The following is a 27,010-nucleotide window of genomic DNA, read 5'->3' on the forward strand; positions in this document are numbered from 1 at the left end:
GGCATGGGTCCTTTAGGGACAATGGAGCAATAAACTCAGGCAGGCAATCCACATACCTTGGGTAAAAACACACGGCTTCTCAACTAAAAATAACCCCTCTCCCTAGCAAATAGGTTTATTTATTAAAAAAACAAGCCATTTTGAGGCAAGCTGCAACACCTAGGACTCCGAGAAAGGACTGCCGATGGCCTTTGCTAATAACAGGTTTGTGTAAAAATCTCTCTTCCCCCACAAAATGTCCCATCTCCTCTTCCAAACCAGGGAAAGACAGACTTTTAATTCATGGGCGAAAAAAAAATCAGGTCTGATGGCTTATGGCTGGGAATTTCACTTCATCCCCTTCCAGGTTTAACTTTGGGGTGGCATCAGGCTGCCCACCATGGCTGAAATCTAATATTTATGTACGTAGATGAGAAATTTTAGGGTTTCCTGTTCTTTCTGAAAGGCTTTCATCTAGAAACTAAATTTAAAGAAAAAAAAAAAAGGGGGAGAAAAAAGAGAGAAAAGAAGAAAGGAAGCCAAATGCTTGTGGGGACAGATTTTTTTTCCTTTTTTTTTTTTTTTTTTTTTTCCTTTTTTTGTTGTTGTTGTTGTTTTGTTTTTAATTTTCTGGGTATCCATTAGCTAAAAGTGGCAGACGAGAAACATATCCTGAGGCAGGACTGTGCAGAAGCACGCTGGACTGGCAGAGGTCCACACGAGGCTGTGCCCATGTCAGCCCCATTCAGCAGGGGTCCACAGCAAGTCCTCAAGCTCAGAGATATTCCTGGGGGCGTGAGCTGGGGAAGAGGGCACTGCTGACGTGGTCTGTGCTAGGAGGGAAGGGGGGGACTCACCCTCTACTAGTTAGCTTAAAACGAATGAAAGGTAACATTTTTAGGGGGAAAATAAAGAAATTTGAAGCTTTTACAGATAAATAGCATTTTGTTACTGTTGAAGGAAGTTTATATTATCTCTTTCTTTTTAAACCTTTGTTTGCTAAGTCTTTCCTTTGGACCATCAACCTTGCTTGCACTCACATGAGAAATAGACATATGTTCCCACTCTCCAGAAATCCCCGTTGAATCCGTGCTTCACCCTGATGCTTCTTGGTCCCTGCCACTGTCAGAATGGGGGTTAGACATGGATCTGGTTAAATTGCATCAAATTGAACAAGGCACTGCTGAGCCATGGCAGCAGATAATATATTTGAATACTCCAGTTGACAGCTATTTGCCTGGTCTATCAGGGCATGGGCCAAGGATCAAAGGAAAATTGAAACCAAGACAGATGTTGAACATCCCTTCCAGCCTTCAGAAGTCTCCTTCCAATGAACATCTCCTTCCAGCCTCTACGAGAAGGGTGAACACCACTGCTCTCCATGCACCTGCCAACCATTTCCTTTTTTCACAACATCCAGTCCAAATTTTAGGCGTGCTAGCTGGGGTTTTAGAGCCATTTTTAGTAGCTGGAGCCACGTTGGATCAGGCCCGGCACAAAGATGACGCCAATGCTGGCCAGGGAGGAAGAACAACGCAACCACTCACTGGCCACTTGGATAGGAGCCGCCCTGGAAACTGCTGCTCTTTGGCACCGCACCACAAGGCACACGGCACTTATTAACCGTCATGCAGGCTAAGAAATAAAACTATGGATTTAATAACAAAGAGCCAGTAAAACCAGCAAAGGGGAAAGGACAACATGGATCGGCCTGGAGACCAACATCTTCCTGCTTCCAGAAGTCAGACAGGAGTGATTTGAGATGCTCCTCTCTTCTGAGCTTGCTGCTTCCCAGGGAAGAGCTAATGAAGTCCATGCACAGGCAGGATCACATTTTGCAGTCAAACAGCCAGTGCTGGTTTGTGTCTCCAGCCCAAATCCAAGCCTGAACTGGAGGAGTGGTGCACAGAAACCTGCTCCTCACTCTCATGGGGCAAGCAGTGGTTCTGGACTCACAGATCCCTCCCGCAGTGCATTTTCTTCACTTGCATTAATCTACATAGACATTTCTAGCCTGTTATTAACAGGCAAACACATTAGGAGTGGGTAGCTGCAAGGTGAAAAAGAGATCAGCAGATAACAGCCCCAAATCAAATTTTGTGGCTCAGCTGAGCTACTTCCTCATTTCTCCACAGATCTCTCTGAAATTCTGGTTGTTATTATTATTATTATTATATTTAAACATTGGTTGCCTGCTAACAATTTATCACATTAGTCTGAATGAACTTCAGTTAGGGAAAAAAAAAAGTTGCAGTGCTGAATTGTGAGAGAAAGCAATGAATCTGAGACAAATCAATGCCCTCACTAAACTGAATGGGAATTTGCCAGTTCATACCAGGTGAAGAACTAGCCTGTGAAATGCACTCAGCAATGAGACGGGGAAAAGAGGAAGAGAATCCAGGTACCCGTTGCACTGCAGGAAATTTCAGATGTGCTTTCCTCATTTCAAAACAAAACCAGAGGCTTTACGGCAAGAATGATGACGAGAGTTTTGAGTTTCAGTCAAGTGGGATATATCCAAAGATTTTCGGCGGTTTCTGTCCACCTGGATTTGAATCCTTGGAGCCTCACCTTGAATTCCAGGACAAAAGGAAATGTGGTTTGTGGCTTGTGCCCTGGCTGAAGAGTAAGGAGATGAGAACCCAAATCTTGGCTCTGCCACAGGCTCTCCTTTGAGATGGGAGGTGAGGCGTTGAATATCCCTGTGCGTCAGCTCTCAAGAATGAGGACAGCAGCCCTACCAAGCTTTCGTGCCAGCTTACGTGATATTTCTTTCTATCAAAAAGAAAAAAAAAAAGTAAAAAATAAAAATAAAAATCAAGGTGTCCCAAATTCTCTCCCTGCTTCTGAAAACATAGACCATTGAGTATTATAGAGTGGAATAAATAATGACAGCATGCTGCAATTGCACCCAGGCAGGAGAATGATCCAAACAGCAGTCTGCCAGGTGGTAGCTGGCAACTTCTGATGAAGAGGGATAGGTGAGTATCTGGGGTGATGGTGGGATTGGATGTGACAGCACAGATTGGATGCACACACTGCTTGATGTGCAGCGGGGCCACTCGGGTGCAATTAGAGCAGGCAACAAGAGATAAATCATCTTGGGCTTCCAAAACATCAGAGGCTTAGCAGGCAGTGCTCAGTGCAACACAGCTTACTCCAATAGTTCTAATTCCTGGCTCTGCTTCTCGCCCTATGACAGCCTTCTTGTTTATGGGGTTGTGTGATGAACCAGACCAGGAAGCTGATTCAGCTGAAAAACAAACTTCCTCCAAAACAGCTCTTTCTCAACTTGATCAGTTGCCCCACTTGGCCCTGCTCAAACTTCCATGCTAAAGGAATCCAAAATAGCAAATGAAGTCATGCTTTCTGTAGTAAGAAAACTGGCATGCACACGGGTCCTTACCATCTCTGTCACCACAGCTCATCTGTTAGCCAAGGATATAAACTTGTGCTGAAATCACTCATCATAGAATCATTACGGTTGGAATAGACCTTCAAGATCATCTGGTCCAACCATCACTACTACTACCAATGTCACCCACTAAACCTTGGTAGGGAGATGCCCTGTAGGACCACTCAAGACATGGCATGCAGTTAGGAGTGGCTGGGACTGCTTTTTCTCCTTGTCTGAGAGGGGAGATATTAAAACACCTCCGACACCTCCCAGGTAAGCTCATCTTAGAGAGCTACATTCAGTCCAGCTCAAATCTAGGTAAGCACTTGATGTGTTGGTGAGATGAGATCTGCAGGATGAGGTCCTCAAAAAGCTCGCTGGAGAAGCAGAGGCTGTCTGCAGAAGTGCTCACCCCGTGGCTCAGGGAGCTGCAGGAGAAGGTACAGGAGCTATCTCTGCGTGCCTGTGGCAATGGGTGCTTCTCTCGAGGTCTTCTGAAGCTGTTCCACCAGCTATAATGCTGAGCATGGAGGGGTGCTGGACAAAACTCTGCAGCAGGGATGTGAGATGAATCAGCAGTCTTCACTAGCTGCAGAGCCCAACTGAATATGCTGTGCGAAGAAGCTCTAAAACAGCTACGGGGTCAAAGGCCTCTTTTCCTATGACCCTTGTGGTTTAGAGCATCCCTGCAGAGAAGGGACTCTTGGGTCCAAAGCTGCTCCTCATTGACTCGGGCCAGGGATTTTATGCTGTAACTTTCTCCTTTCCCAAACATTCATGTCACGGGGCTGTCACTGGGATGTCCCGCAGCTGGAGCTGAAGGCTGTGGCACAGGCAGGTCATAAAGCTGGGCAGATCATAAAGTTTAGATCCAACTCCTGCTCCAAGACCTTTTTTGATATTTTCAGACAGAGTGAAGTGGAACTAATAGAAGAGATTTCAGTCTCCTTTTACACCTTTCACATGCCAGGCAGTGATGCATTGTGCCTGGGAGGCAGTGAGTTAGGTTCAGATTCCTTCAAGCAGAGCTCAGCATAGTCTTTTCCCCTCATGTGTGACTCTTTAAGTGAAAAATGGCTGAAGAAATTTTGTCCTTTGACAACTGTGCTTTCCTTATGACCCCCAAAACAGATGAATTACCCAGACCTTCCCTTCCCTCTCCAGCTCTGCATCTGCAGCATTTTAGCTTGGCCATCATCAGTCCTCAATTACTTGAGTCCTGATGACTGCAGGGAGGAAGCAATCTCTCAAAGGGGCATCAGTGTCACTACTTTGTAATTTTAAGTCCCCCGGGCAGGACTAATAATTGAAATGCTTGTTGGAAGGGATTTTTGAACATCTCTTGTCCAGCCTTCAGCCCAGTGTTAAGTGGTTCATCTAAATAGCAATCCTACGTTCAGTCTGTGATCAATGTCTGGAGAAAGTTGGGACACAGATGTCACCCAAAGGTGCTCTCCATCTACCAGCTCTAAAAGTAGTTCAAGATGCTCAAGCCCATTATTAATCTATTATTTAATTCTGCATGCCACCATCACTAATGCTGTGATCACTTTGGCTCAAATTCGTAACATCCTCTGGTGGTAAGAGCTTTTGATTTATGGACATAGTGGCACATTGGTGATGTGTGCTGCCATTATTATTACATAAAGGATTACATAGCACAGATCTCCCTGAGATCTGCCTGCAGATCACATACTTTGCTTCCAGGAATGTCCAGGTCTTGCTGGGGCTGAATGCACTGCGAAGTATAATTCTCTCCCCTACTACTCAAAGTCCAGAGACAAAACAGAGAAAGGACCAGGTGGGGTGGCAATATGAGAACAGTCCTTATGCCACCCAAACTGAATACCTGGAGCAGTATCACAGAAGAGTGCCTGAAGGCTTGGAGTGCTCACCCAGGATCCATATTGCTCCAAGTCTCAACCATTTTGCACACAGATATTCTGCAGCTGAGGATTAGTACATTTAATTTTGAAAACTGTTGCCTTTCCCAAATTGCTTTCTTTTGCATCTGTGGTGAGGGAAGATGCAAAGGGATTAAGCCCTCCATCTGGCTGAGAAGTGCACAGCCTCGTACGTCCTTGGGTGAGCAGCACAAATAGAAACCAGACCCCAGTTTCCATATCTTCAAAGGAGGAAAGGACTGGGCCTAACCACTATTCACGCTGAGCTATGTGCAGAGACTGAGCTTGTGAGCCTTAGCCAAGAGATTTGATCATGTAGATTACAGCCTTTTGTTCTACCACCCCTCAGCCTACAAGAGGGCCAAAATCTATCCATTCCTTCACACTCCTGGAGCATGTAGGGGTGGGAAAACCACAAAAATAGACTTTGAATTTTTCTGTTCACAAATATCCTGTAACATTATCATTTCATGTGTTCAAGGGTGTCTGTAGCCTAAAATCTCTGGATGGCAGCTCCTCTGCTAAGTGGGAAGTTCTTTTCCAAACAGAAAGCCCTCCATCCTTGACATCCCAGAGGTGGTCTGGCAGCTCACTCCCTGTGAAGCAAAAGTGAGGACCACTAGGGGAGCCACACCGGTGTGGCAGAGTAGGGTTTTTAACAGTATTTTAAGAGAATCTCTTGGGGAAGGCTAAGTAAGGGCTCTTTCTGCCTTTGGGTTAAGGAATCCCTTGCAGATGAGTTTGGTCCAGCTATCTATTACTAATGATTGCATTGAGCCTTTAAAGCCTCGAGTGCACTGCTGTAGGTATCAAGATAACAATTCCTCCTTTTGGCTGTGCTACTTGGAAATGAGCAGAGGTTTCCTATAGAGGATGAAGCAAAAACCCAAGTTTTATTGCCTAAGCAGCTCAGGATAACTTTTTCCAAGGCCAGGACTCAGCATGAGTTCATGAGGTGTCTAAATGTCACTGGATTAGATCCCTCTCTGCTGCAGTCAAAGGAAGAGCTAATGCTGGTCTCACGGTTGAAGAGTGAGGTCTTAAAGCAGGACCAAGGGCGTGCTTACAAACCTCCGTGATGGGATTATTTTCTTCTACCAAAGTGACTGTGGTAAAGAGCCCAAAGCCTGCTTGTTGGTTACACACAATCACCATCTCCCCAGCCCTACCAAGACTGCTGATGTCCGCTAAGAGATCGAGGCAAAATGCTGATGGTCTCCTAGAGAAGGGCTAGAAAATAGGGTGTGAGAGCAGGACCAGCTGGTTGATATCACCCTGTCCCGAGGTAGGCAGGTGGTCTGAAGTACAACAGAAGGAAATGCCTTTGCACATATGTTTTTTTAATGAGGTGTTAATTGGGCATTGGGTGAATAGGACAAAGAAGCACAGAGGATGTGGCTTGAGGTTTTGGCTGATGTAAAGCTGGAGGCCTGGAATAAACTGAAAGTTGTGTGGCTTTTTTTTACAGCCCCTTTCTGTGATTTCCAACAGGAGAGAGACACCAGGTGGGCAGGCAGCTCTGCTCCAAATCACAGCTGGCTTTGGGGAGTTTTTCTGGGCTGGTGATGCAGTCTCCAAGTATTTCTGCCAGTCCTGGCTACGGAAAGAGAGACATTTGGGATGCTAGGGTGAAAGTAGGAGGTGATCTGCTTTGTCCCCTGCTCTCAGGCAGCAGAGGGAGAGGGGACAGGATGCCCACCCAGGACTAGCTGGGTGGTGCAGGATGTCTCAATATACAGCCCCAGTGCCAATAATTAACACATGTGAGATTGATGAAAGAAACCAATGGGGGATGATTATTTTGCTGCCCACATGAGAGAGCTTTCTCCCTTCCTTCTCCCCCCAGTCCTACATCTGGTAGTAATTTTGCAGCTCAAAATAGAAAGGAAGTAGAAGAGAGGGGCTTAGCCAAGCTTGGGCCCATTTGAGGAGAATAGAGACAATTTGTTCGAGGGAAATAGAAGGGATGGTGGAAGGCTGCTTTGTTTCCCACACCACTTTTGTCCTGCTGCAAAGGTGTACTGGTGAGTGATGCCTCCCATGCATTGCCTGGGCTTTGGGTACAGCAATAAGGGCTGTAAGCCCATGACCATGACTTTCACATCCTCCAGACCCCTTGAATCTGGCATGTGGAGCAGGAGAAAGAGGATGTGCTGTCTATGCTTTCCGATACCTTGTGATATAAAGTCTTTTTCATAGCTTAACCAGAAAAAAGGAGTCTGGTGGGCTGTCTTCAGCTGCCCCCCTTGTGTGCTCCAAGCCCCGTCCCTGCAGTCAGGGTTGCTGTGGGAACACTCACCGTGCACCTTGGGCACCTTGGCTTTCAGATGTCGCTCACACTTGGCCTTGGCTTTTAGCAGTAGGAAGATCTGCTCCTCTTTGGTGATGACATCGTCAGCATCCACCTGCAGCGATGGGAGAAATGAGGTTAAACCTCAGCAGGGCACAAGCTTCCTAGACAAGGCAGATGATCTGAATGCACAATCACCATTGCACCAGCAGTTTCTTTCACTAGCCTTGTTCTTCCCATCTCATTTTGCTCACTAATTGGTGTCCAAGCAACACCCCTGAAAGATGCCACATGGAAATATTTGTGTAGAAGGCAAAGGAGGTGCACATTGCAGTTGCACGCAGCAAACACATGCTTGTACATAAAAAGAGAGCAGCTTCTTGGGTGGCATGCTTCAGTTTGCAGCTTGGTGGGACAAGGCTACTACCCAAGGGAAAAAAACATTCTAGTAAATAACATTAGCACAGCATTTTTAAACACTAATTCCTTTGGGATACAGAAGCATAGCTAAATATAACACGCAGGGTGGCAAGACAATGCTTTGTTTGCTGGCACCCACCTCATGGAAAATACTGCCGGGGACAAGATTTCAAGAGCCTCTTCTCACTTCAAGAATCACAACCTGGCATCATGAATGCAGTGCTATTTACAACCTCTCTCTTAGGTCTTCAGCCCCGTGGAGTCAGTTCCTATCAATATCCTTTCTAAATCCAAGAACAAGTGCAGAGGGGGCTGCTCTAGGCAAGTCTATGAGCTGACAGCATCTGCCCCGACTGAGGGCTTAGGGGAAGGAGGCTGTGAACATCACCCTGGAAGATTTTATTTCTCCCCCTCTATGTTCTGCCTGTGAGGTTTCCAGAGGTCAAGGGACAAGAAGAAGGGAGAGCAGGGAGGATGCTTTACCCAGAAGCTACGTTACCCTCCTCTGTTTGCTGCTTGCTGATACACAGTGATACAAGGCCCTCCAAGGCACTTGCTGGTCACAAAAAACATCTTGCTTCATGAAGCTGGCACATTTGCATCAGGCAGGGCTGGTCTCTGGAAGCTGGGGTTATACCCATGGGGTAGGCCTGACCAACAAGTGCTTTGGTTATCATGCCATTAAGAACTTTGATCTAATACAATGTGGCTGCTCTCATTTCCTCATGTGCCTCCTAGGTACTTGGTTTGTGTCCTTCTCAGGCATCTGGGACCAGTCCTCTCATTGCATCCTTTTCCCTAATATTTTTTTTTCCTTGTCTAGATTAAACTGTAAAAGCAGTAAGAGCAGAGGCTGCCTTTCTCTGGACTTCTGCAGGACTTAGCACTTGTTCTTAATGGTGTTATTTAATCAAGAATGACTGCTGTACTATTTTATAGAAAACAACAGTTTTATTATTACTATTATTTTTATTTATAAACCTATATTGACTGTGCTGGTGAGACTGGCTGCAGTAAATCTGTTATGACTATGGCAGCTCTCCACATCTTGATGGATGGAGCAGGTCTAAACATCAGTGTGTAGTATAGGTAGGCAAAGGAAAGTACGAGACTTTGTGAAGGCAGAAGTGACCCAGAGACCTGTAGGTAGGTTGTGGAGCCTGCCTATGGAGGGTGCTGCTGGTCTCCATCCCTCTGAAGCATGTACTGAAGCTGGGTGGCTATGAAATTTCACTGTACTCCCTCCAAACACTGCTATTCAGAATTAAGGTGCCTTCACTCATAGTAACATAATTCACTTTGGAAAGCAAGATAAACCCGCTGAAGGCCAATCTGTTCTCAAGACTTACTACAAATAACATAATGAAGGTTAATGAAATCCGACTTAGAAGTAAACCCAGGCTCTATTTCACATGTGGTCCTACAGAGGGGAATGGTGAATGCTCAAGCAGCTGATGTGCTAACAGACATGCAGATGGATATCTAGATCTGATAAGGGGATTCCTAGTAAAACAGAAGTTTGTTTTTCATGCCCTTGGAAAAAATCCACACCAAAATCCTCTTTCAGAAGTGGGAGATGATTTCAAAACATCAATATTAATGCAAAATAAAACTATCCTTTTCCAGATGTCTGGCCAGTCCACATTTAAGCCAATATCCAGCATTTAAACTCTTATTGGAAACATAAAACCTTTGGGTCCAAACCTGCTGTCATTTGCAGCTGCATGAATCCTGAACAATTCCATCAAAGCCAGAGGAGTTAGTCTGGATTTATAGTGGCCGAATAGAGCAGAATGTGACCTCAGGCATTTCAAATGATACATGCTTTGTGCACTTCATCCTTAGCCACCTTTGGCCATGCTCTGAGAATGGACAGCTCCTTCCCAGCAGGATGTACAACGTCCTGTCCAGGCCAGGCATAGAAAAAAAATTATTTCCCAGAATTGGAGCTGAGGCACCAAGTGCCCAGAGCAGGGTACAATAGCTGGGACAGGGCTCTGAACTGAAGCTGGGTTTTCAGCTTTCCTGAGCCCTGAAACCAGGGCTTATCAGCTTTATACTTCCAAAACTTGTCAGACTACTAAAAATACATACATACATACATATATATATATATATATATATATATAAAATCTATTTCCTCCCCTCTCCCCAAGCTGATATAAATACTGATATATGTTTAAGCCCTGTTTTTATGTTTCTAGGCAACCTGCTGCAGGTGGCCCTGCTTGAGCAGGGGTCTTAGACCAGATGGCCTCCAGAGATCCCCTCCAACCTCAACCATTTTGTGATTCCCCTGGTCGAGGAAGATGAAACATGCATGTAAACATATACATGAATAAGAACAGAGATTTTCATTGAATCCTCTGCCTTGAAGGGGAGAAGTCTGCCTTTAGAGATGTGGAAAGTTATGTTTCTTATGGCATCCTTCTGGGCAAATTGTGACATGAAAGAGGTTTACACCATGCTGAGTGAAGAACTGGGTGACTGCAGAGCTCAAAGCGTGGTAGCGAATAAGGCTGCTGCTGGGACACTGGGTGATCAACAATGGTGTGAAATGCCTAAAAATGCCTAAATGCCTAAAAAATCTTTATCGTGAGGGTGGTCAGACACAGGCTTCCTAGTGGGGCAGTTGATGCCCCATGACTGTCAGTGTTCAAGAGGTATTTGGATACTGCCCTCAATAATATACTTTTACATTTAGTTAGCCCTGAAGAGGTCAGGAGGTTGGACTAGATGATCTCTGCCAACTAAATTACTATATTAAAAAAAAAAAAAATCTCAAATGCCATTCTTTTGCTGTTTAACTCATGTTAAGCACCTAAGAAGCAAAACTGCTCTGACTGCAGCTGGGACAAGATGGGATGACAGGCTCAGAGCCACATGTACTTTCTCATACATCACCAAGCTTAATCTCCAGCCCTTGTCCACTCTTTCTGGGACATTTCAGTACATCAGCCCTACTGAAAGCTCTCCAGAAACAGAGAATGAGCAGTATGCTGCCGGATCAGGCACTGAAATGGCTCAGCCTTGGGTGAAAGGCAAACAACCACAGTGGGACAATGTAGAACATCTTTGGACCTGACAGATGCTGAAGCACCGTTAACTGTTCGGTGCCACTTTTTTTTTTTTTTTTTCCTGTGCACCTGATTTTATTGCTTTGTATCTTCTGATCTTAAGACAATGCCTCACTCTTTGTCCTTCTAGCCTGGCTGTAAGGTTAAAAGAAATCAACAGGAACATTTTCACATTTTCATTGCAACACAGGTGCACTCATGAAATGAGACATATTTGGATCAGGCTTGGCAAAGCTTCCTCTTTGACAAACAACCTTGATACCTGATCCAAATATACCATGGGACGGCCTCTTTGAAATCATTAGCAGATGTGTGTACCAGCTTCTTTGAATCTGAATATTCCTAGACAGAGAAATAAGTGGCTTTGCTTTCAGAGGTGCTGAGGTACAGGCTGCAGGAGCTTTGAACAGGTGGGAACCACTGCTGGCAGAGCGGCCACAGCCTTGGAGTAGATTTGAATTCCTAAGGTTGGGAGAAAGACAGGACTAAATATATGCGTGTGAGAGGTGTCTAAAATACTGAGTAGTGCAGAAAACAGAAAAGATGGCAGCTAGTCACATTTTGCAAAATTTGAGCACAGAGAGGCACAAGATGGAGAGAACACAGCATAAGAGAAACAGAAGAATGATGTATGTAAATTATATGAATAGATTCAAAACAGAACTAGACAAATTAATGAAGGACAAATCCCTCAGTGGCTGTTAAACACCATAGCCTACATGCAAATTCTGACGCAGGGAGGTCTTGAACTGCTGACTGCTGAATGCTGGAAGGTGACAGCCATAAGAGCTCTCTCCTTCTCTAAACATCCTAAGCTGACAGCTCTGGGAACACTCTGTCAGAACAGAAGGTCAACTCAATAAGGCTATTTTTACATTCCTATAGGCCCTCTATTTTTCCAAGGGGAGAGAAACATCCATGCCCTACTGTGCATCCAGATAGATGAATATACATTTAGGGCATGGTCCAGTGTGGCACACTCAGCATAATCTGCTTTGATTATTCTGTACACCTGCTCTTCAGGACCAGGAAAAGTCAATTAAGAGAAGATGCCAGAAGTGTTCCTTCCAAGCAAATACTGTAGCCACAACCCATACAGATTTAATTACCCATCTTTTACAAAGAACGTCTGCTACCAGCCTGGAGGCCACCTATTTGTAACACTGTAACCCAGTACTTCTCACCTTCTGATTCTCTAGACAACCATTAGTCAGACAAAAAGAACAAGTACCGTACCTTGTAAATACAAAACCTGCCTTATTAGCTATCTAGACATCCACAACAGCATTTATGTAAGATGCTCATGCAGGGCTCTCCTTATAGTCCTTGGAGATTTAGCTACAGAGATCACCTGAGAGTCATTCCATTGTCAAGCCACCACCTAAAACAAGTCAGATCACCTGTGCCTTTTTTTTTTTTTCAACAACCATAAAGGGACACGACTCAGAAAATATATCTATTTTATTTTATTTTATTTTATTTTATTTTATTTTATTTTATTTTATTTTATTTTATTTTATTTTATTTTATTTTATTTTATTTTATTTTATTTTATTTAGTCTGAAGCAAAGAGAGCACTTCCTATTCCAGAGTTTTTCCAGGTGGATTGGTGGCATCCTCTCATTTCCTGGTGGTTAGGATCATAGGCTATATTATTGCCTTTTTTTATGTACTGGTTCCATCTGCACAAAGTTTCTTCCACACACTGGACACCGGATGCAAAGAAAATCACTTTTAGAGATTCTCAGAAAACCTTTATTGTAGGGCAATTTTGATTGTTACTTAAGTTTGGTTTGATTTCGGGATGAAGCATGCTTCTTTCATAATACAAAAAGAAGCAAAATACATTAAATAAATAAATCAAAACCATCTTTGTAAAACATGTAACTGCCAGAAATTTCCACATGAGGTGAAAGAATTTCCAAATTGCTACTAATCTTATTGGCTTGATAAGAAATGTGGATTCATTTCAGGAACTGGGGACACGGACACTTTGACAACTCAGGATCCCTGGAATGGCTGCCCAAAGTCTTTGAGTCCTTGATTCCAATGCAGGTGATGCAATAGGAGCAGCCACAAATCTTTATTTATGAAATACCTGAAATATTAAGAAGTTTGTTGTTTGAGAAACTTTGCTTGTGTTTCCTAAGAATTTAATTGAAACTGTGTCTCATCAAGAAAATCCATTTTTTTTCCTTTCCTATCAGAAAATGATGAAACTTGAGCACTTAGGAAAAAAAAACAAAGTCAATGGTTGAACCAACACTAAAGACAAGTATGGAAAGAAGAGCTCACATCCCTGCCTGATTTATTGAGCTTTTTTTTTTTTGACAAGGTGCCCATCTCAGACTTGTATCTTCTCTCTCACAGGCTATTAATTCTTGCTTTTAAGCACTTTCCAAGCCTTGATTCATCACATAAAGGACCCCAAACCTAAGTCCGTGCTTACACCACAGAATTAAAACTTTTGATGACCAATCAATACGCCCCATTGTAACCATAGGTGAGGTTTGGGCTGAGTTGTTAGGGGTGGTTTGAGCCCCGAAAGGGTGCAAATTGCCAAGTTCCAGGGAACAACTTTGATTTTACTTTCAGAGCATCTTGCACAGAATATGATTGCCCTGAAGAGGGAGAGCTTTGGGCAGATGGAGTCTGTAGTAACTGGCCACCTGAGCAGAGCTGACAAGATCTGCAGCTTCAAGGAGAAGAGATTTTCTGGCTTGAGCTCTGGGAGCAAGAAAAGCATCTGAGGGAAGTCAGAAATAGTGTCACAGCTAGGTACAGCTCCCAAATCTAACTGTTGGAAGGAGGAGGTCAGTGTGCCCCTGCAGAAGGTAATCACTGCAAAAGATCTGACAGCAAATCCCTTTCCACAAGACTTCCCTAACTTGCTTCAGCATAAATTCCTGCACTGAGCTTACTTGGCACCACAATTATGCAAGTTCAAAGGCACAGACAGGCCTGGCAATACATGGGTGGGTGCAGGAGGACAGCTTTGCTCTGCACTCCAACTCTTACAGGCTGGGTGCAGCTGGGTGGGATGGGGTGTCCTCTCTGGCCTTCCCAATCTTGCAAGAAAAATGCATCTGCTACTTTTTCTCAAAGGTTCTCACCTTTTGGCTTCACAGTGCTGTTTTTATTTTTATTTTTTTTGTCAGAAAAATTTCCTTGTGGAGAAACAATCTAGGAATGTTTTTTCTCCCCTTTGTTCAGAGAAAGCAGAAATGCGGAGCAGGAGACAGGCCAAGCAGGGAAGGGTGAAATGACAATGCTATCCAGAGCCTGTCAAATCAGTTTTCATTCTTTCTTTTTTTTTTTTTTTTCTCTCTCTTTTTTTTTTTTTCCCCTTGCCCCCAGAGGAGGCCATAGGGTAATTATGATAATGTTTTCTGGTATTTCCATTTCACTGGCTGATCTCCCAGCCACTAAAGTAAACCCCAAATCTCAACGGGGAGGTCATATTCATCCTTGTTTATGGGACTCATTTTCAGAAATAACACTATCCTTTTTGTGAAACTTCCCTGGCAGCAGCTCAAAAAATAGCTGAAGGCAAACAGATTCCTTGGTCAGGGTTGAGAGCATCACAGCCGCTGGATGGGCCCAATGCAAGGGATTGCTGGTGATCACCCTCCTGGATGGCAGAGCACCAGGTAATTGCCAGTGTGAAGCAGAAAAAGGGTGCAGGTGGTAGGGGGGGCATGAGAAGGAAGGGGAAAAGGTAGGTGTGAAAATGAAAGCACCAATGTTGGTGATCTGGAGGCAAAAGAGAGGTCCCAAGGATGCTGGAACAAGGCAGGACAGAGGGCAGCACAGTGGGGATTCAGCTGCCTTTGACATAGCCTGCAGCATGGAGTGAGGCAATCTGGGTCAGCAAGGAGCTTGTGGAGGTGTGGGATCAGAGGTAGGAAGATGTGGCAGCATGAAGGTGGTCAGGAACAACACAGGGCATCGCATGAGGATGGGGCAAACACTGAGATCCTGACACTTTTTTTTTTTTTTTTTTTTTTTTTTAATGAATGGGATTTAAGTGAGAAGGGATGGATGCTCTCAGTTCTTGTGTGATCAGGTTTGGATATCTAGTTGTCCCTTCTGTTTTTCCCTACACTTCTGCAAGTATTTGTGCAACCCTGCATCTCCTGGCCACCGGACCCCGCTGATTTACCGAGGTCCAGATGAACCAAGCATGGAAGGAACAGGGATTTGTATATCGTGTCTTGGGGAAAATGTACCTCGTGCAGTCTCTGTTACTGGATCTGCTGCCAGGCCCAAAGCAAAATAGGATATATACAGATATATACTCGTGGATATACAGAGCAGAGTAAATACAGATAAGCAGTGCTTATTCTCCTACAATATGGGCAACACTGGATTTGCCCATTGCCCAGACACTTTAATTCCCTTTCCTCACTTATTGCTATCTCCATGCATCTTCTCTGACTGCCCACGTTATCATCACCTGAGTATAAAAACGACTTAAAAAAACAGCAACAAAACGCACCAGGGGAGAGCAGGGAGTGGGGCTTGCTCTGCCCTGAGGGACTTAGTTAAACTGAATAGGCATTATTTCCAACATTAGGAAAAAAAATGTGGTTTGCAACCTATTTCCTGTCAGGTTAATGCTGGAAAGATTTAAAAATAAATAAAGCTGGAGTGCCAGTTGGCCGGGATGGAGATACAGTAGCAGAAGCAGCAGCGGCACGCTCCACTGCCAGCAGCTAATGGCAAAAGCTCCGGGAGCAGAGCTGTGGTTTGCTTGGACACTGGGGTGGCGAGGAAGATGATGGGAGGAAGGTCACGTCCTAGCAGGAGACCCATTGATATCCCTGTCTGGGCTGGGACCAGGCACGGGGCCCTCTTCTTGTCCCCAAGCTCTGCTGTGCCCCATGATGGATGAGCACCCATCTCTCTCAGCACCCTTTGTGGTGCCAGAGCGGTAGCAGGAATTCGGATTGGAGGGAATTGGGTGGGTGGGTGCTGAGATGAGCCCTCTGCGCTGCTGTCCTGCCCTGTAGGTGCGTGCCCCTCACCCCATCCCACCTCCAGAGGACTAAAATTGACCTCTGGAGATGTCTGTGGGTGAGGACTGAGGTTATAAAGACTGGGCTGGGACAATTAAATCAACAGGGCCTGAGTACAGAAGGGTAAAGGAGGGGGGCACCCAAGAGGGACCCAGCTAAGGAGGGGAAAAGGGAGCAACTGTGAGCAGAGCTGGTTGAATCCTGATGAAACAGCACGCTGGGAGCTCTGGAAGCGTGGAAAGCTTAGTGCACAAACTGCTCTGCCCTCTACCTGCTTTTCCCAGTCTCCCAGAGGGTAAATGAAGTCGGTGGTTTTGCCTTAATCCCTTGACCACATCACCCAAACCACCGCCTGCTCCAGGGCAGCAGCAGGACTCTGCTCCAGCCAGCTGGGCTCGGGGACCCTGCCCTGCACCCACAGACAGACCAAAAGCCCCCCGTGGTGCTCAGGGCTCTCTCTGCCCTTCCCAGAGCTGCCCCCACCAGGCTGGTGGATCCCTGCTCTTCATCCTACCCTCAGAGCCAGGTATCCCATGGCTAGGAGGTGTCTATGCACCTGAGGAGCTCACCTTCCTATTTCTCAGTGCCTCGATGTCCTGCTGGGAGAAGGACTTGCTCCTTCCCTCAATCATAAATCCATCTTTGCCCTTGTGTAAAGCAGTCCATCTCTCAGCACGGATTTCCCATGACTGCTGTAATAAGAAAGATGGCAGTGAATGGGAAAGAAGAAAAGTAAGCATGGAAAGATGTTGCACAGAACTGGTAATGTCTCATCTCATCCTGACGTTTAAATATCTTTGATATCTACCAAAGGCGTGGCCAAGCGAGGGCACAATTTCCTGAGTTTCTGCTAAGAAAGGATGCTGTCTCTGTGGGAATCCTTTGTCCATGTCATACCATGCCCATGCCATACATCACCATCACTGGTGAATGCATTTGCATGTGCTACACGGGCACACACAATTTGTCATCACAGGGATGGGCAGAGGACACATCTGGCCCTGCAGCACATGTCTGCTCTTCCTTGGGGAGTAGTTCAGTCTGATTTGGTCTCATCGATGCCCTTCCAATCCCATTTACTCTCACTTTGCCTTGGGGAAGCCTCATCCCTCAAGCGGCACAAGTGGAGCAAGAAGAAAATCTGCCTGGACAAAGCACAACTTGCAGACTCATCATAACTCATGCCACAGGGCATTAACTGATCTGAACAAAGGTGTCCACCACATTTGACAATAATAGCAGAAGATTTTTTGGGAATGAGGTGATGCCATGACAGCAATAGAAGAGACCTTTTATCATCCTTTGAAGATGATTGCCTGTGTGGCTATGCTTCCTTAGCTATCCTGCCATGTAAATGCCCCTCTTACTAAGTGTTCTCATGATTTACAGTCGGCACGTACAATTCATCAGGGGGAACTGACAATTCATCAGGGGGAACTGACATTTATGGTACATTTCCAGGACATGGAGTTTTAGGAGAACATCTGTCTGACCATAATTACTGCCTGCTTTCCTGCTTTACATCCCTGGAGCAAACGAGGTGGAACCCAGGAGGCTGAGCTATGGAAAAGTTCCTTCCAAGGAAGGAGAAAACCCATGACAAGTGCTTATCTGTGCTATCCAAGCAGAGGTGGTCTTCCTGGTAATTAGAAGATGAAGCTGGTGTAGAGAGGTCGGTAGCGATCAGTACGGATTTGAGTTACTTTCTTGGGTCATAAATAACACATATTACACTCCTCACTTGTGCAACAGGATTACTGTAGTCAGGAATGATAAATCCCAACCTAAAGCTAATGTCTAAAACATTCAGATGAATCACACCCTAAAACTGTCAGGTCTCCCTTCTGACTGCAGTGGGTCCAGACAAGGCATCTGCAGATCATTTTGAATGAGGTGAGACAAAACCCAGCCTGAATGCCTTGGCTGGGTGGCCAAACTTAAGAGCTCAACCCAAGGACCTGTCCTCTCTGCAGAGGGGCTGTTAGGCTTGGACCCAAGCTAGGAAAGCAAGTCTGGGCTCCCTGAGCTGCCAGGGGGGTGCAGGATTGATCCTGGGTGCCCACGTAGCAAACACGAAGCTGAATGTGATGCCTGACCCTCCTGCAGCTTGGGTCCTGTTGTTTGCTGATAATGGAGCCCCGTGGCTGTGCCCGGCTGGCTGAAAAGTCAGGAGGGCTATGAAAGACACAGGAGGTCACTCTGACATTGCGCTGTGATTTACCTTGGCTCACAACAGTACATTGCTGTCATATTTAGGTGATGACACAATGAAGTGTGCTATGAGATCCCCCTTGTTTCCCATTGTGTCGGCATAGCCACAGTGCTGGCTTCTCTCTTTTCTCCTCATCCTTCAGAAGCAGATGGTTTCTTTCAGGATCATACCTTGCTATCTACACCAATCATTTTGTTTTTCCTTAAACATTTCATTTTGTAAGTTTTTTAGAGCACGGGTGGAAGTCTGATGGGCCGTGGAAGTGGGAACCATGCAGGCCTCTCCTTTCCATGCTTTTGGGAATCTTCTGCAAGGAGGATCTTCTGCATACAGACCCAGCTGCCCAAATAGACATGCTGTGGCCTTTCAGACCTTATTGCCTCCACGCTCTCTGTGGTCCTGAGATGGTTTAAATGTCACTTTGGACAGAGCTATAGAAGGGACAGTGTCTTTCTTGGTTCTTCATGAGGAAGTTTGACTCCTTTTACTTTGTCTGCCCAGCTCCCTTACACCTCTCAAAAACAATTCCTTCTTTTGGATTTCTCTCCTCATTCTCAAAGTGTCACATGCTGATTTTTTTAAAACCTTTCTAGTAATACCCTCCCTGGATGAGGGAGCTGGAGATCAGTGCCTCACTCAGGTTCTCAGACACACAAGACAGATGGTTGTCGTCAGCTGGGCCAAGGATGCAAACAGAGCTGTCTTAACACACTCTGACACATATTCTCTTGTTATCCTCCCAGGGTGGAAATTACTGATAAGAAGAGCAGAATAATCATCTATATTAAATCACGAGATTAGATCTCTAGGAAAAGAGCACTTTTTTTTTTCTTCCCCTCTTTCTTTTTTTCTGGTATCAGCAGCAAAGGCATTGAGGGTTAGAAAGCACAGTATGCCTTGGGGGAGTGTGCTGGGGAGGAGGATGCCAGCAGCCTTCACTTTGCTCTCCAAACTGCACAGAAACCGGATTATCTCCATTTCACAACTAATTGCTCTTAGTTTTTTTCACAACTAATTGCTCCAGGTCAATAGCATTAATGCTTACGAATGAAAGGCTCCCAGTAGAGTGTCTAAGTGAAAGCCATTTAGGAGCAATTAAAAGAACAGTCTAGGAATAAACACCTGCTTTTTAAGTAGTAATAACAGCAGATAACACTCTGGTAACTTTGGTCCATGAGTACTGATAAGAGGTGTGCCGATGTCATTCATCAGCAGCCTTTAAGGGTAGTTATGATCAACATTAGACAAGGTGCAGCTTTCTGTAAAGAAATATCAAACATTGTATATGTTGATCCTATTGCACACAAATATCTTTGGTTTTCTTTCAAATCAACCCAAACTTTTCCAAAACTGCTTATGAAATAGTCATTACAAAGTTGAATGTAACACCGTTAAATATGAAAGGTTCCCCCCAAAAAGTATCTGTGGAACGAAAATCATATTCCCTCTATTATTTTCCACAGAATTGACAAGTATCCTAAATTTGATGAGAGTTGCACAGGTCAGAAAACCAGATTTTGCCTCCCCTGCATTGCAGTGAGTGACTGCACAGCCATGGGGTGAGCTAAATCAGCAGTCTGTTCTGATGGAGGGATCTTATTCTGGGGGAAGGGGTGGGTTATTTTCTATTTTCTTGTCAGATTCAGGTTGGAAGGGACCTCAGGACCTCACCTACTCTGGACTACTGCCCAAAGCAGGATAAGCAACGAGACTGGCTAGTTAGGCTTTATACATTCAGGTCTTCAAACCAATTACACTACAGGCATGAAATGCAGAAGAAGAGGGGAGCTATGACTAGGGGTGAGGTGGAAAAGGGGAGGGCAGGGAGAAAACCCCTTCAGCATCAGCTTGCTGTCACATCCAGTTAGGTGTCCTGCACCCTACAGATGGCTGACCTTCAGATGACCAGAGCCTTCTGCAGAGCTGCTGTCCCTCTTGTTCGAGTAGCCCTGACAAGGCTGTCATTTGGGGTTGAAAAAGAGGGAAAGTGAAGAGCCAGCACTTGTTCCAGGCTCTGAGCCTCTCCATTCCTTCTCCTCTCTCTCTCTCTCTCTTTTTTTTTTTTTTTTTTTTTTTTTTTTTTTTCCCCATGCGTATTTCCACTTGCCCAACGGTTTTCTCCTTACTTCTCTGCGCTCATGACCCACCATGTCATTAGGGGGCACAAACTGTCAACATCTTTTTATTTTCTTAGTCTACAGCCACAAGGAGCAATGTATTTTCTTTATGATCAGAGGCTTTATTGCTTTCCTCTGAGGTGAGCAAGCAGCTGCCTTAGATTTCAATGCGAACATCACACTACCCAGACCTGGGCAAAACAGACAAGAGCTCAAGGGCTGGCCAAGTCCCCTGGAGGTGTTATCTGGCAAAGAAAAGTTTCTGAGTGCATGTGTGGAAGACTTGCAAAAATCTTTCAAAAGCTGGAGGCTGCAACATGCTCCTTTGCACCTGAGTCAGACCTGTTCTGAATTAGAAATCAAAAGGAGAGTGGGAATTTGTCACCTGAAGACCAATTGTGTGCTTAAAGCCGCTGTTGACTAACTAATGCTGAATGCTTTTGGGGTGTGGGGTAAGGAGGAGAGCACAGTTCTTGCAGTGGAGCTGGATTTCCTGGCCTGAAGGGAGAAATGGGGCTCAGAGCCAGAATAACTCCTTGCCCCTAGTTTTGGGGCAACCATTCATGCTCTACGGTGCTGGACTACTGGATCCGGTGAAAGATCAGCTCAGGCACTGAAATATTTTGCTGTGATCTGCTCTCAAGGCTGCTCCCCTTTCCTTCTCCTTTGGTGAAGGCCCACCTGCATGACCCAAGGGAATCCCCAGTGGTGCACATGCAGGAAATTGATAGCAAAGCATTTGTTTCTTCAGGACAAGCAATTCAGACTTCCCAAATAAATATCCTTGTCCTTGTCACAGGAAATGCTGGGACTTTGGAAAGGTCCCAGAGGGAGCCGAGGTAGACTGTAGCCCACCATCTCCAACAGCAACCCCAAATTGCTGTGCTTCCTGCTGGGCTATGAACAGAGTCCAAAGACATCCCTGTGAAGCACCAAAGGGAGCCTGGAGCTCGTTATCACCCTCAGCACCCCATCCACCGTGCCAGTCCATGACCATCCTGCCAACAGCAGCTGCTGAGTCCCAAATCAGATATCAACCACAGCTTCCTCTTCTGCATGCGTGATCCATGCTGTTGGGTTATTTTAGCAGTCAGGTCAGGTGTTGCTTGAAAGACAGCCCTGATAACCCAAAGCCCTCTCTTTTGTGAATGCATTCATCAAACAGACTTCTCAGGCTCAGACATTTCAGGGCCCAGATGCTGCTGGCCACCAGGCTTGGCTTCCAGGTAGAGGCCAGACAGTGGTGCATCAGATGCTTCTGGCTTTCATCCCTTCCCAGAAGTGGGAAGCAGCACTATTGGGATGCCACTTCAGCATTACTTTAGTTCACCTTGCCTTTCCTGGTGCAACCACATGCGTGCAAAGCAGCTAGGAAGCAGTCTCTGCCTGCAAAGGACCTGAGACTCTGGGTGTAGGGTGCATGACCCTACACGTGCTTTGAGTTTTCCAGCTCTGCCGTACAGGATCCCGACTCCCAGATTTGGACCTGCAATTACTTTTGCACCGTCTGAGGTTTCAATCTGCTGATGAGATTGAATGCTTATTCCAGACACCCGTGAGGATTTCTCAGGAAGTAATATTCCCTAGGCTGCTGCTCGCCTCCAGGAATGGACAGGCCCAGCTTGAGATGCTTTTGCATGGCATAATTTTTGGCAAGTGCAACTGCAGCATCACCCAGATCACTGAGCAATCCAAGGCAGAGCTGAGGTGCATCTAGGAGGGCTCTGGGCAGAAAAGGCAGAGTGATGGGGTGAGCAGCACCAGGCTGGAAGATAAGTGCATCGTACTCTGGGTGCACTGACTGCATGGACTAGAGCTCCACATAAAGGGACTGCACTGAGGACATCCCCGCTGACTCCCTTATTAAATTATCTTACAGTCACGAAACATTCTTCATGCATGTTATACCTCAAATGGCCCAGCACTGCCAGCCAAAAGGGAGATGAGATCTGCAGGTAGCTCTGAGCCCAGACAGCCCCCAGGGGCAACTCAGGGAGCAGAGCCGAGGCTGGAGCTGGGAGCAGAGCACGCGTGGCCTCAGGCACCTGGCACCGAGTGGCACGAGCGTGGGCTTGCAGCTACCGAGCTGCCTGGTTCAGATCCCAAACCACAGCTCAGCACCCGTGGGGCAGAGCATTGCCCTGGAGGCAGAACAGGGAGTGCAGGGTGACCCAGCCTTACGGGGCTGGTGCTGAATTAGAGGTGTGCACATACCTGTGTATATACAAAGCATCCAAGTTCCAGCATGCATCTGCATCCCTGGGAGGGAATGCCATTGAAAAGGGAGTGCAGGACACGGCCTTTCTGCCTCAGTTTCCCTCAGGCAAAGAAGACCTCACCTTTCCTTGCCTTATCTATTTTGGCCACCTCTAACTTGGAGTGCACGTACATCTCACTGGGGCAGGGAGAGAGGAAATGGCAGATTCTGGAGGAGACCCCCACAATGAACAGCAGCGAGCTGGAGAAGCATTCACCTCTCTTCCACTGGTGTCAGGGAGAACTCTGCTTGTGACGGGAGCAAGGAAACAGCTTCTGCAGCCCTCACATTGGCAAACCATCAGCCTTTTTGCTAGAAAGCTTGACTGATTTGCCAGTACAGCTGCTCAAGGCCATGCTGTGATTGATTCCTTTTTTTGCCCTTTTTTTTGGCCCGTTTCTTTTTTTAATTTATTTTTCTCTTTCCAAAGTGTCATCTCCTCATCTTACAGCAGGCTGCTGAGCCCTGATCAGTGATCAAGCACAGGATCACACGATGGCCCATGCAGCCCATGAATTTTGTGAGGGAGGCAAAGATTTGGCACGTCCTCCCTACTGCGGCATGGTGACCCGGGACACCAAAGCCCCCAGGTCAGGCTAACCTGCTCCCTTCCAGAGCCCTGTGTGCAGTTTGCTCTCTCGGTGCCAAACATCCAGATGTGTCCAGCCTCCAATCCCAGCAATTCCCCAGCCAGAGCCACACACAGACGTAGCAGAGAGACAACGCTGAGCTGGCTTGGTCCAGCCCTCCGTTCTTCTTGCATCTAGGAAAAGATCAGCAGTAAGCTAAATCATTCTTCCCATCTATGATGCCCAATAAAGAGGCTCGGTGGATGCTCCTGAGACCTTTCTGCTACAATTTGTCACCCCCACATCCCTCAGCCTGCTGGAGCTTTGGGATTTGCTCAGGTCACGTCTGCCGGTGCGATGCTACCGCAGGGAGATGAAATATTTGTGCCCTGTGTGAGCTGTGCCAAGGCTGCGGGCCGGGCAGGTATGGGCTGGATGCCATCTCCTCCTCTGCTCTGCGTGTGCCAGCAGCCGCAGCCGAAAGCAGAGAAACCTCGGTGGTGGCTCAGCCGCAGTGCTGCTCACCCTGGGGTGCACCTCCACGTACCCGATGGTAACCTATGTAAGGTTACCTATAACTAGGGTTAGGGTTAGGGTTAGGGTTAGGGTTATTATCTATATGAGGGACCACACTGCCCATTTAATGTTAGACAGAGCCGTGAGGCAGGAACTTTCCCAGTTTACATGTATATATCACTTACAGAGGCTGGTTCTCAGAGTCACTGATGCTCCGGGGCTGAAATCAGAACTCGTGGGATCAAAAGCAGGAAAATGTTAAAGTCTGGACCAAGCTGGTTTGGTCTCTCCTGAAAATATCCTTGGAGCATGGAGACCTGCTCACTCATTACAGCAAGACTCAGGCTCAGAGCTGGAGTGACATCCAAACCTGCAGGTACCCCGGTGACAGCTGGTAGTCTAATTAGTGTCACAGATCCAGGTCCAGCAACTAAATGGCTTTGGGGAGAGTCTGAACAAGCTACAGGCTCCTGGCAGGAAGGGGCACGTGAATTGCTGTTGGGTATTTGGGGTGGGCAGCCCCCTGGGACAGGCTGCACTCCATCCCATTGCTTCCATGCTACCCAGTTTGAACTTCTCCTCGGTTGCACGTAGGCAAGCACAAACAAACCTTCAGAGCAGGAACGGGAGGCGGACTGGAGGTGTGTGGCAACGCTCGGGGAGGACCTGAATTTCTGGACCCCTCTCGGCCCAGCACTGAAGCCCAGAGCCCTGCCCTGGTGCGGATGGCGAGGAGGAGCGTGGCGTGGTGGCACCTCCAGGGCGGCTGCCGCACAGTGCACGTATTCTGTGCAGCCCTGGGGTGTGCGGCACCGCTAATAGCTCCGGGGGAGCCAGCGTGCCAGCATTCCTCAGCTGGTGCCAGGAAAGCCACGCCGAGTACACAAGGAGTTGGCTCCCCTCCTTGCTCACATTAAAGGCACTCTCAGGCCTTTCCAGCTTTCACGGCAGTCATGCATCATCCCCTTCATTGTCCACGGGAGGCTTTGCGGACAGCTCGGGACACGGGGGGAGGCTCCTGGTGGGGTTGATGGAGACAAGGCTGTGCTCTCGGGGGAGTCAGCCCCTGCACCATCGCAGTGCACCAGCCCTTTCCCTTCCTCGCTGCTCCTGCGTGCACCTGAGCAGATGTGCAATGGGTAGATTAAACCCATCATTTGGGGGTCAGCCCCCATTAGATCACCAGAAATGTGGTTTCTGTTCCTTGCTCTGCTGGGTGAGCTTCCTCTCTTTTTCCCACTTGTATAGCAGGGGTGATACCCCATCTCTGGCACTGCTTTCTTTTATGGCTTTGGGTAAATTATGGAATTCCTGCACACTTCAAACATAATATTCTAGTGAATCCAGAAGGCTTTATGATAATTGTCAGGTCTATATGTCATTTTCTGCCTAAGATGGGTCACAAAGACCATCTGTTGTAATGGAAAGGGAGATGTCACACTGAAATCACTATGTATGCCAGAGTTTTACCCAGATGACACAATTATTACAGTACATGACAATATCTCCTCTTAGCATCCTTGGGAGCAAAGGTGACAAAGAAAAAATATACAAACAACACAGAAAATCTCCTGCAAATAACACTCAAAAAAACTCATCCCAGCATGTCTATGAAATACAAGGAACTTGAAAACAGAGCTGGAAACAGATCTACGGCTACAGGAGCACAGATTTTCTTAAGACTCAAGGAGGTCCTGGGAGCTTGTATCCATTCTGGGTCTTAGTCCTGGGATGCTGGGAGAAAGGCCTTATAGGAACAGATAAACCACCCCAGCCCATATTCAAATTTATACAGAAGTGACTTCACTATTTTTCCTGAAGGATTTTTTCCCCACTTATCTGGGAGCCTATGTGCTTGCCCAGGACTTTCTGGATATTAAACCAACCTGTTAGACTATGCTGGTGCCTTTCCACGTGGACTATGACCTACTGAAGAAGACAGAGCTGGGCTGCTCCTGCCTGCTGTGAGTCAGTGAGATGTGTCCATGCAGCAAAACACAGCTGCTCAGGCAATCAGAGCCCTTCGAGTCCCTTAGCTGCTGTGCCAGAGGTGGCACCAGCAAGATGCTGTTCCTGGAGAGCAGCCACAGAGTATTCACAGTACTGAGCTCCCAGGAAAACCAGGCTTGTCTTGCCTATGACTTCTGTGTCTGCTATATTAACTGAGCCCACCATGACAGCACAAACCTGCAAATCAACCTGCTAGCAACAACAACAGAACCAACCCCAAATACCTGTTTTCATTTTGAAGGTGTGTTTTCTCCATAAGAGGCTAGAAGCAATGACAGCAAAAGCTCATTGCATCGACAGCAGCCCTTCGACCAGCAATCTAACCAGCAACATGACCTGCAGCAGCATCCAGGACAGCAGCAGCAGTCCTTGCTCAGGTTAAAGAATGTGCCCCTGCTTAGTCCCACCAGATAGTACCAGATAGACGGGAACAAAACCAGGACCCTCAACAATCACCATACTCTAAAGGCCACAGAGTCCTGTCCTGTCTAAAGAATCACCCCGTAACAAATGATTATCAGAAAATAAAATAAAAAAAAAAATCAGCTGGTTCAGCAAATTCTTGTGAGCCCAAGTTGAGGTCCCAATTTAAGCAGATAGGATAGAAAAGGTTTTGGTGCCTCCTATGGCTCTTTGTACATCATAGATGGAAAATCAAGCCCATAAGTGGCCATACAACCCCAAGCATTGTGTGACAATCATCCCCTTTGCAGCTTCAGCTCAAAATGTCCACATTTTGCCAAAGTGGAGCCAACCTTGGGACATCTACCCGCCTGTGTCCGCAGTGTATGTGCTCTGCATAAGAGAGCTCGAGGCTTGTGCCAAGATCTCTTCCCTTTGCAAAATGCCTGGGGCAAATAAAAGACATCCCAATCTGCTGTGTGTGCAGGTAAAAACCTTTGCGGAGCTGGCTGGTGCAGGCTCTTCTTGCCCTGTCAGTGTGGCTCAGGCTCCTGATTCCTACGGGCTGGCTAATTCCTTCCAAGGAGGCTGTTTCTCCCCCTGCCTCTCTGCTTTCTTTCGCCTTGGTGTGAGCTGCAGCTTTTGCTTACTCCGGGCTAGTGTGGGCAAGGATGCGGTGACTCAGCCTGCCCTCCTGGTGGGACCTGCAGACAGGCTGGCAGGTCAGCAGAAACGAGAATTAAATAAATCATACAAGAAAAAAAAACTATAATTACTATTACAATTTCTACAGGACTTGTCCTCCTGGGTTTTCCTGTGCTCATCTCCAGCCCTGCTGCAGC

The 27,010-nt window shown here is 46.5% G+C and overlaps 1 protein-coding gene across 1 annotated transcript in view; it reads right to left on the reverse strand.

The window, feature by feature from the left end:
* PTH1R (parathyroid hormone 1 receptor) overlaps positions 1–27,010 on the reverse strand; it is a gene marked incomplete at both ends in the record, with an annotated part of 113,629 nt that overhangs the window by 44,923 nt on the left and 41,696 nt on the right. Inside the window, one exon of the mRNA XM_084282956.1 lies at positions 7,580–7,685. Coding sequence (XP_084139082.1) covers positions 7,580–7,685 — 106 coding nt within the window. The remainder of the gene's footprint in view (positions 1–7,579; positions 7,686–27,010) is intronic.

This window comes from Netta rufina (genome assembly GCF_964035555.1).
Source record: "Netta rufina genome assembly, chromosome: 2".
Taxonomy (NCBI): Eukaryota; Metazoa; Chordata; class Aves; order Anseriformes; family Anatidae; genus Netta; species Netta rufina.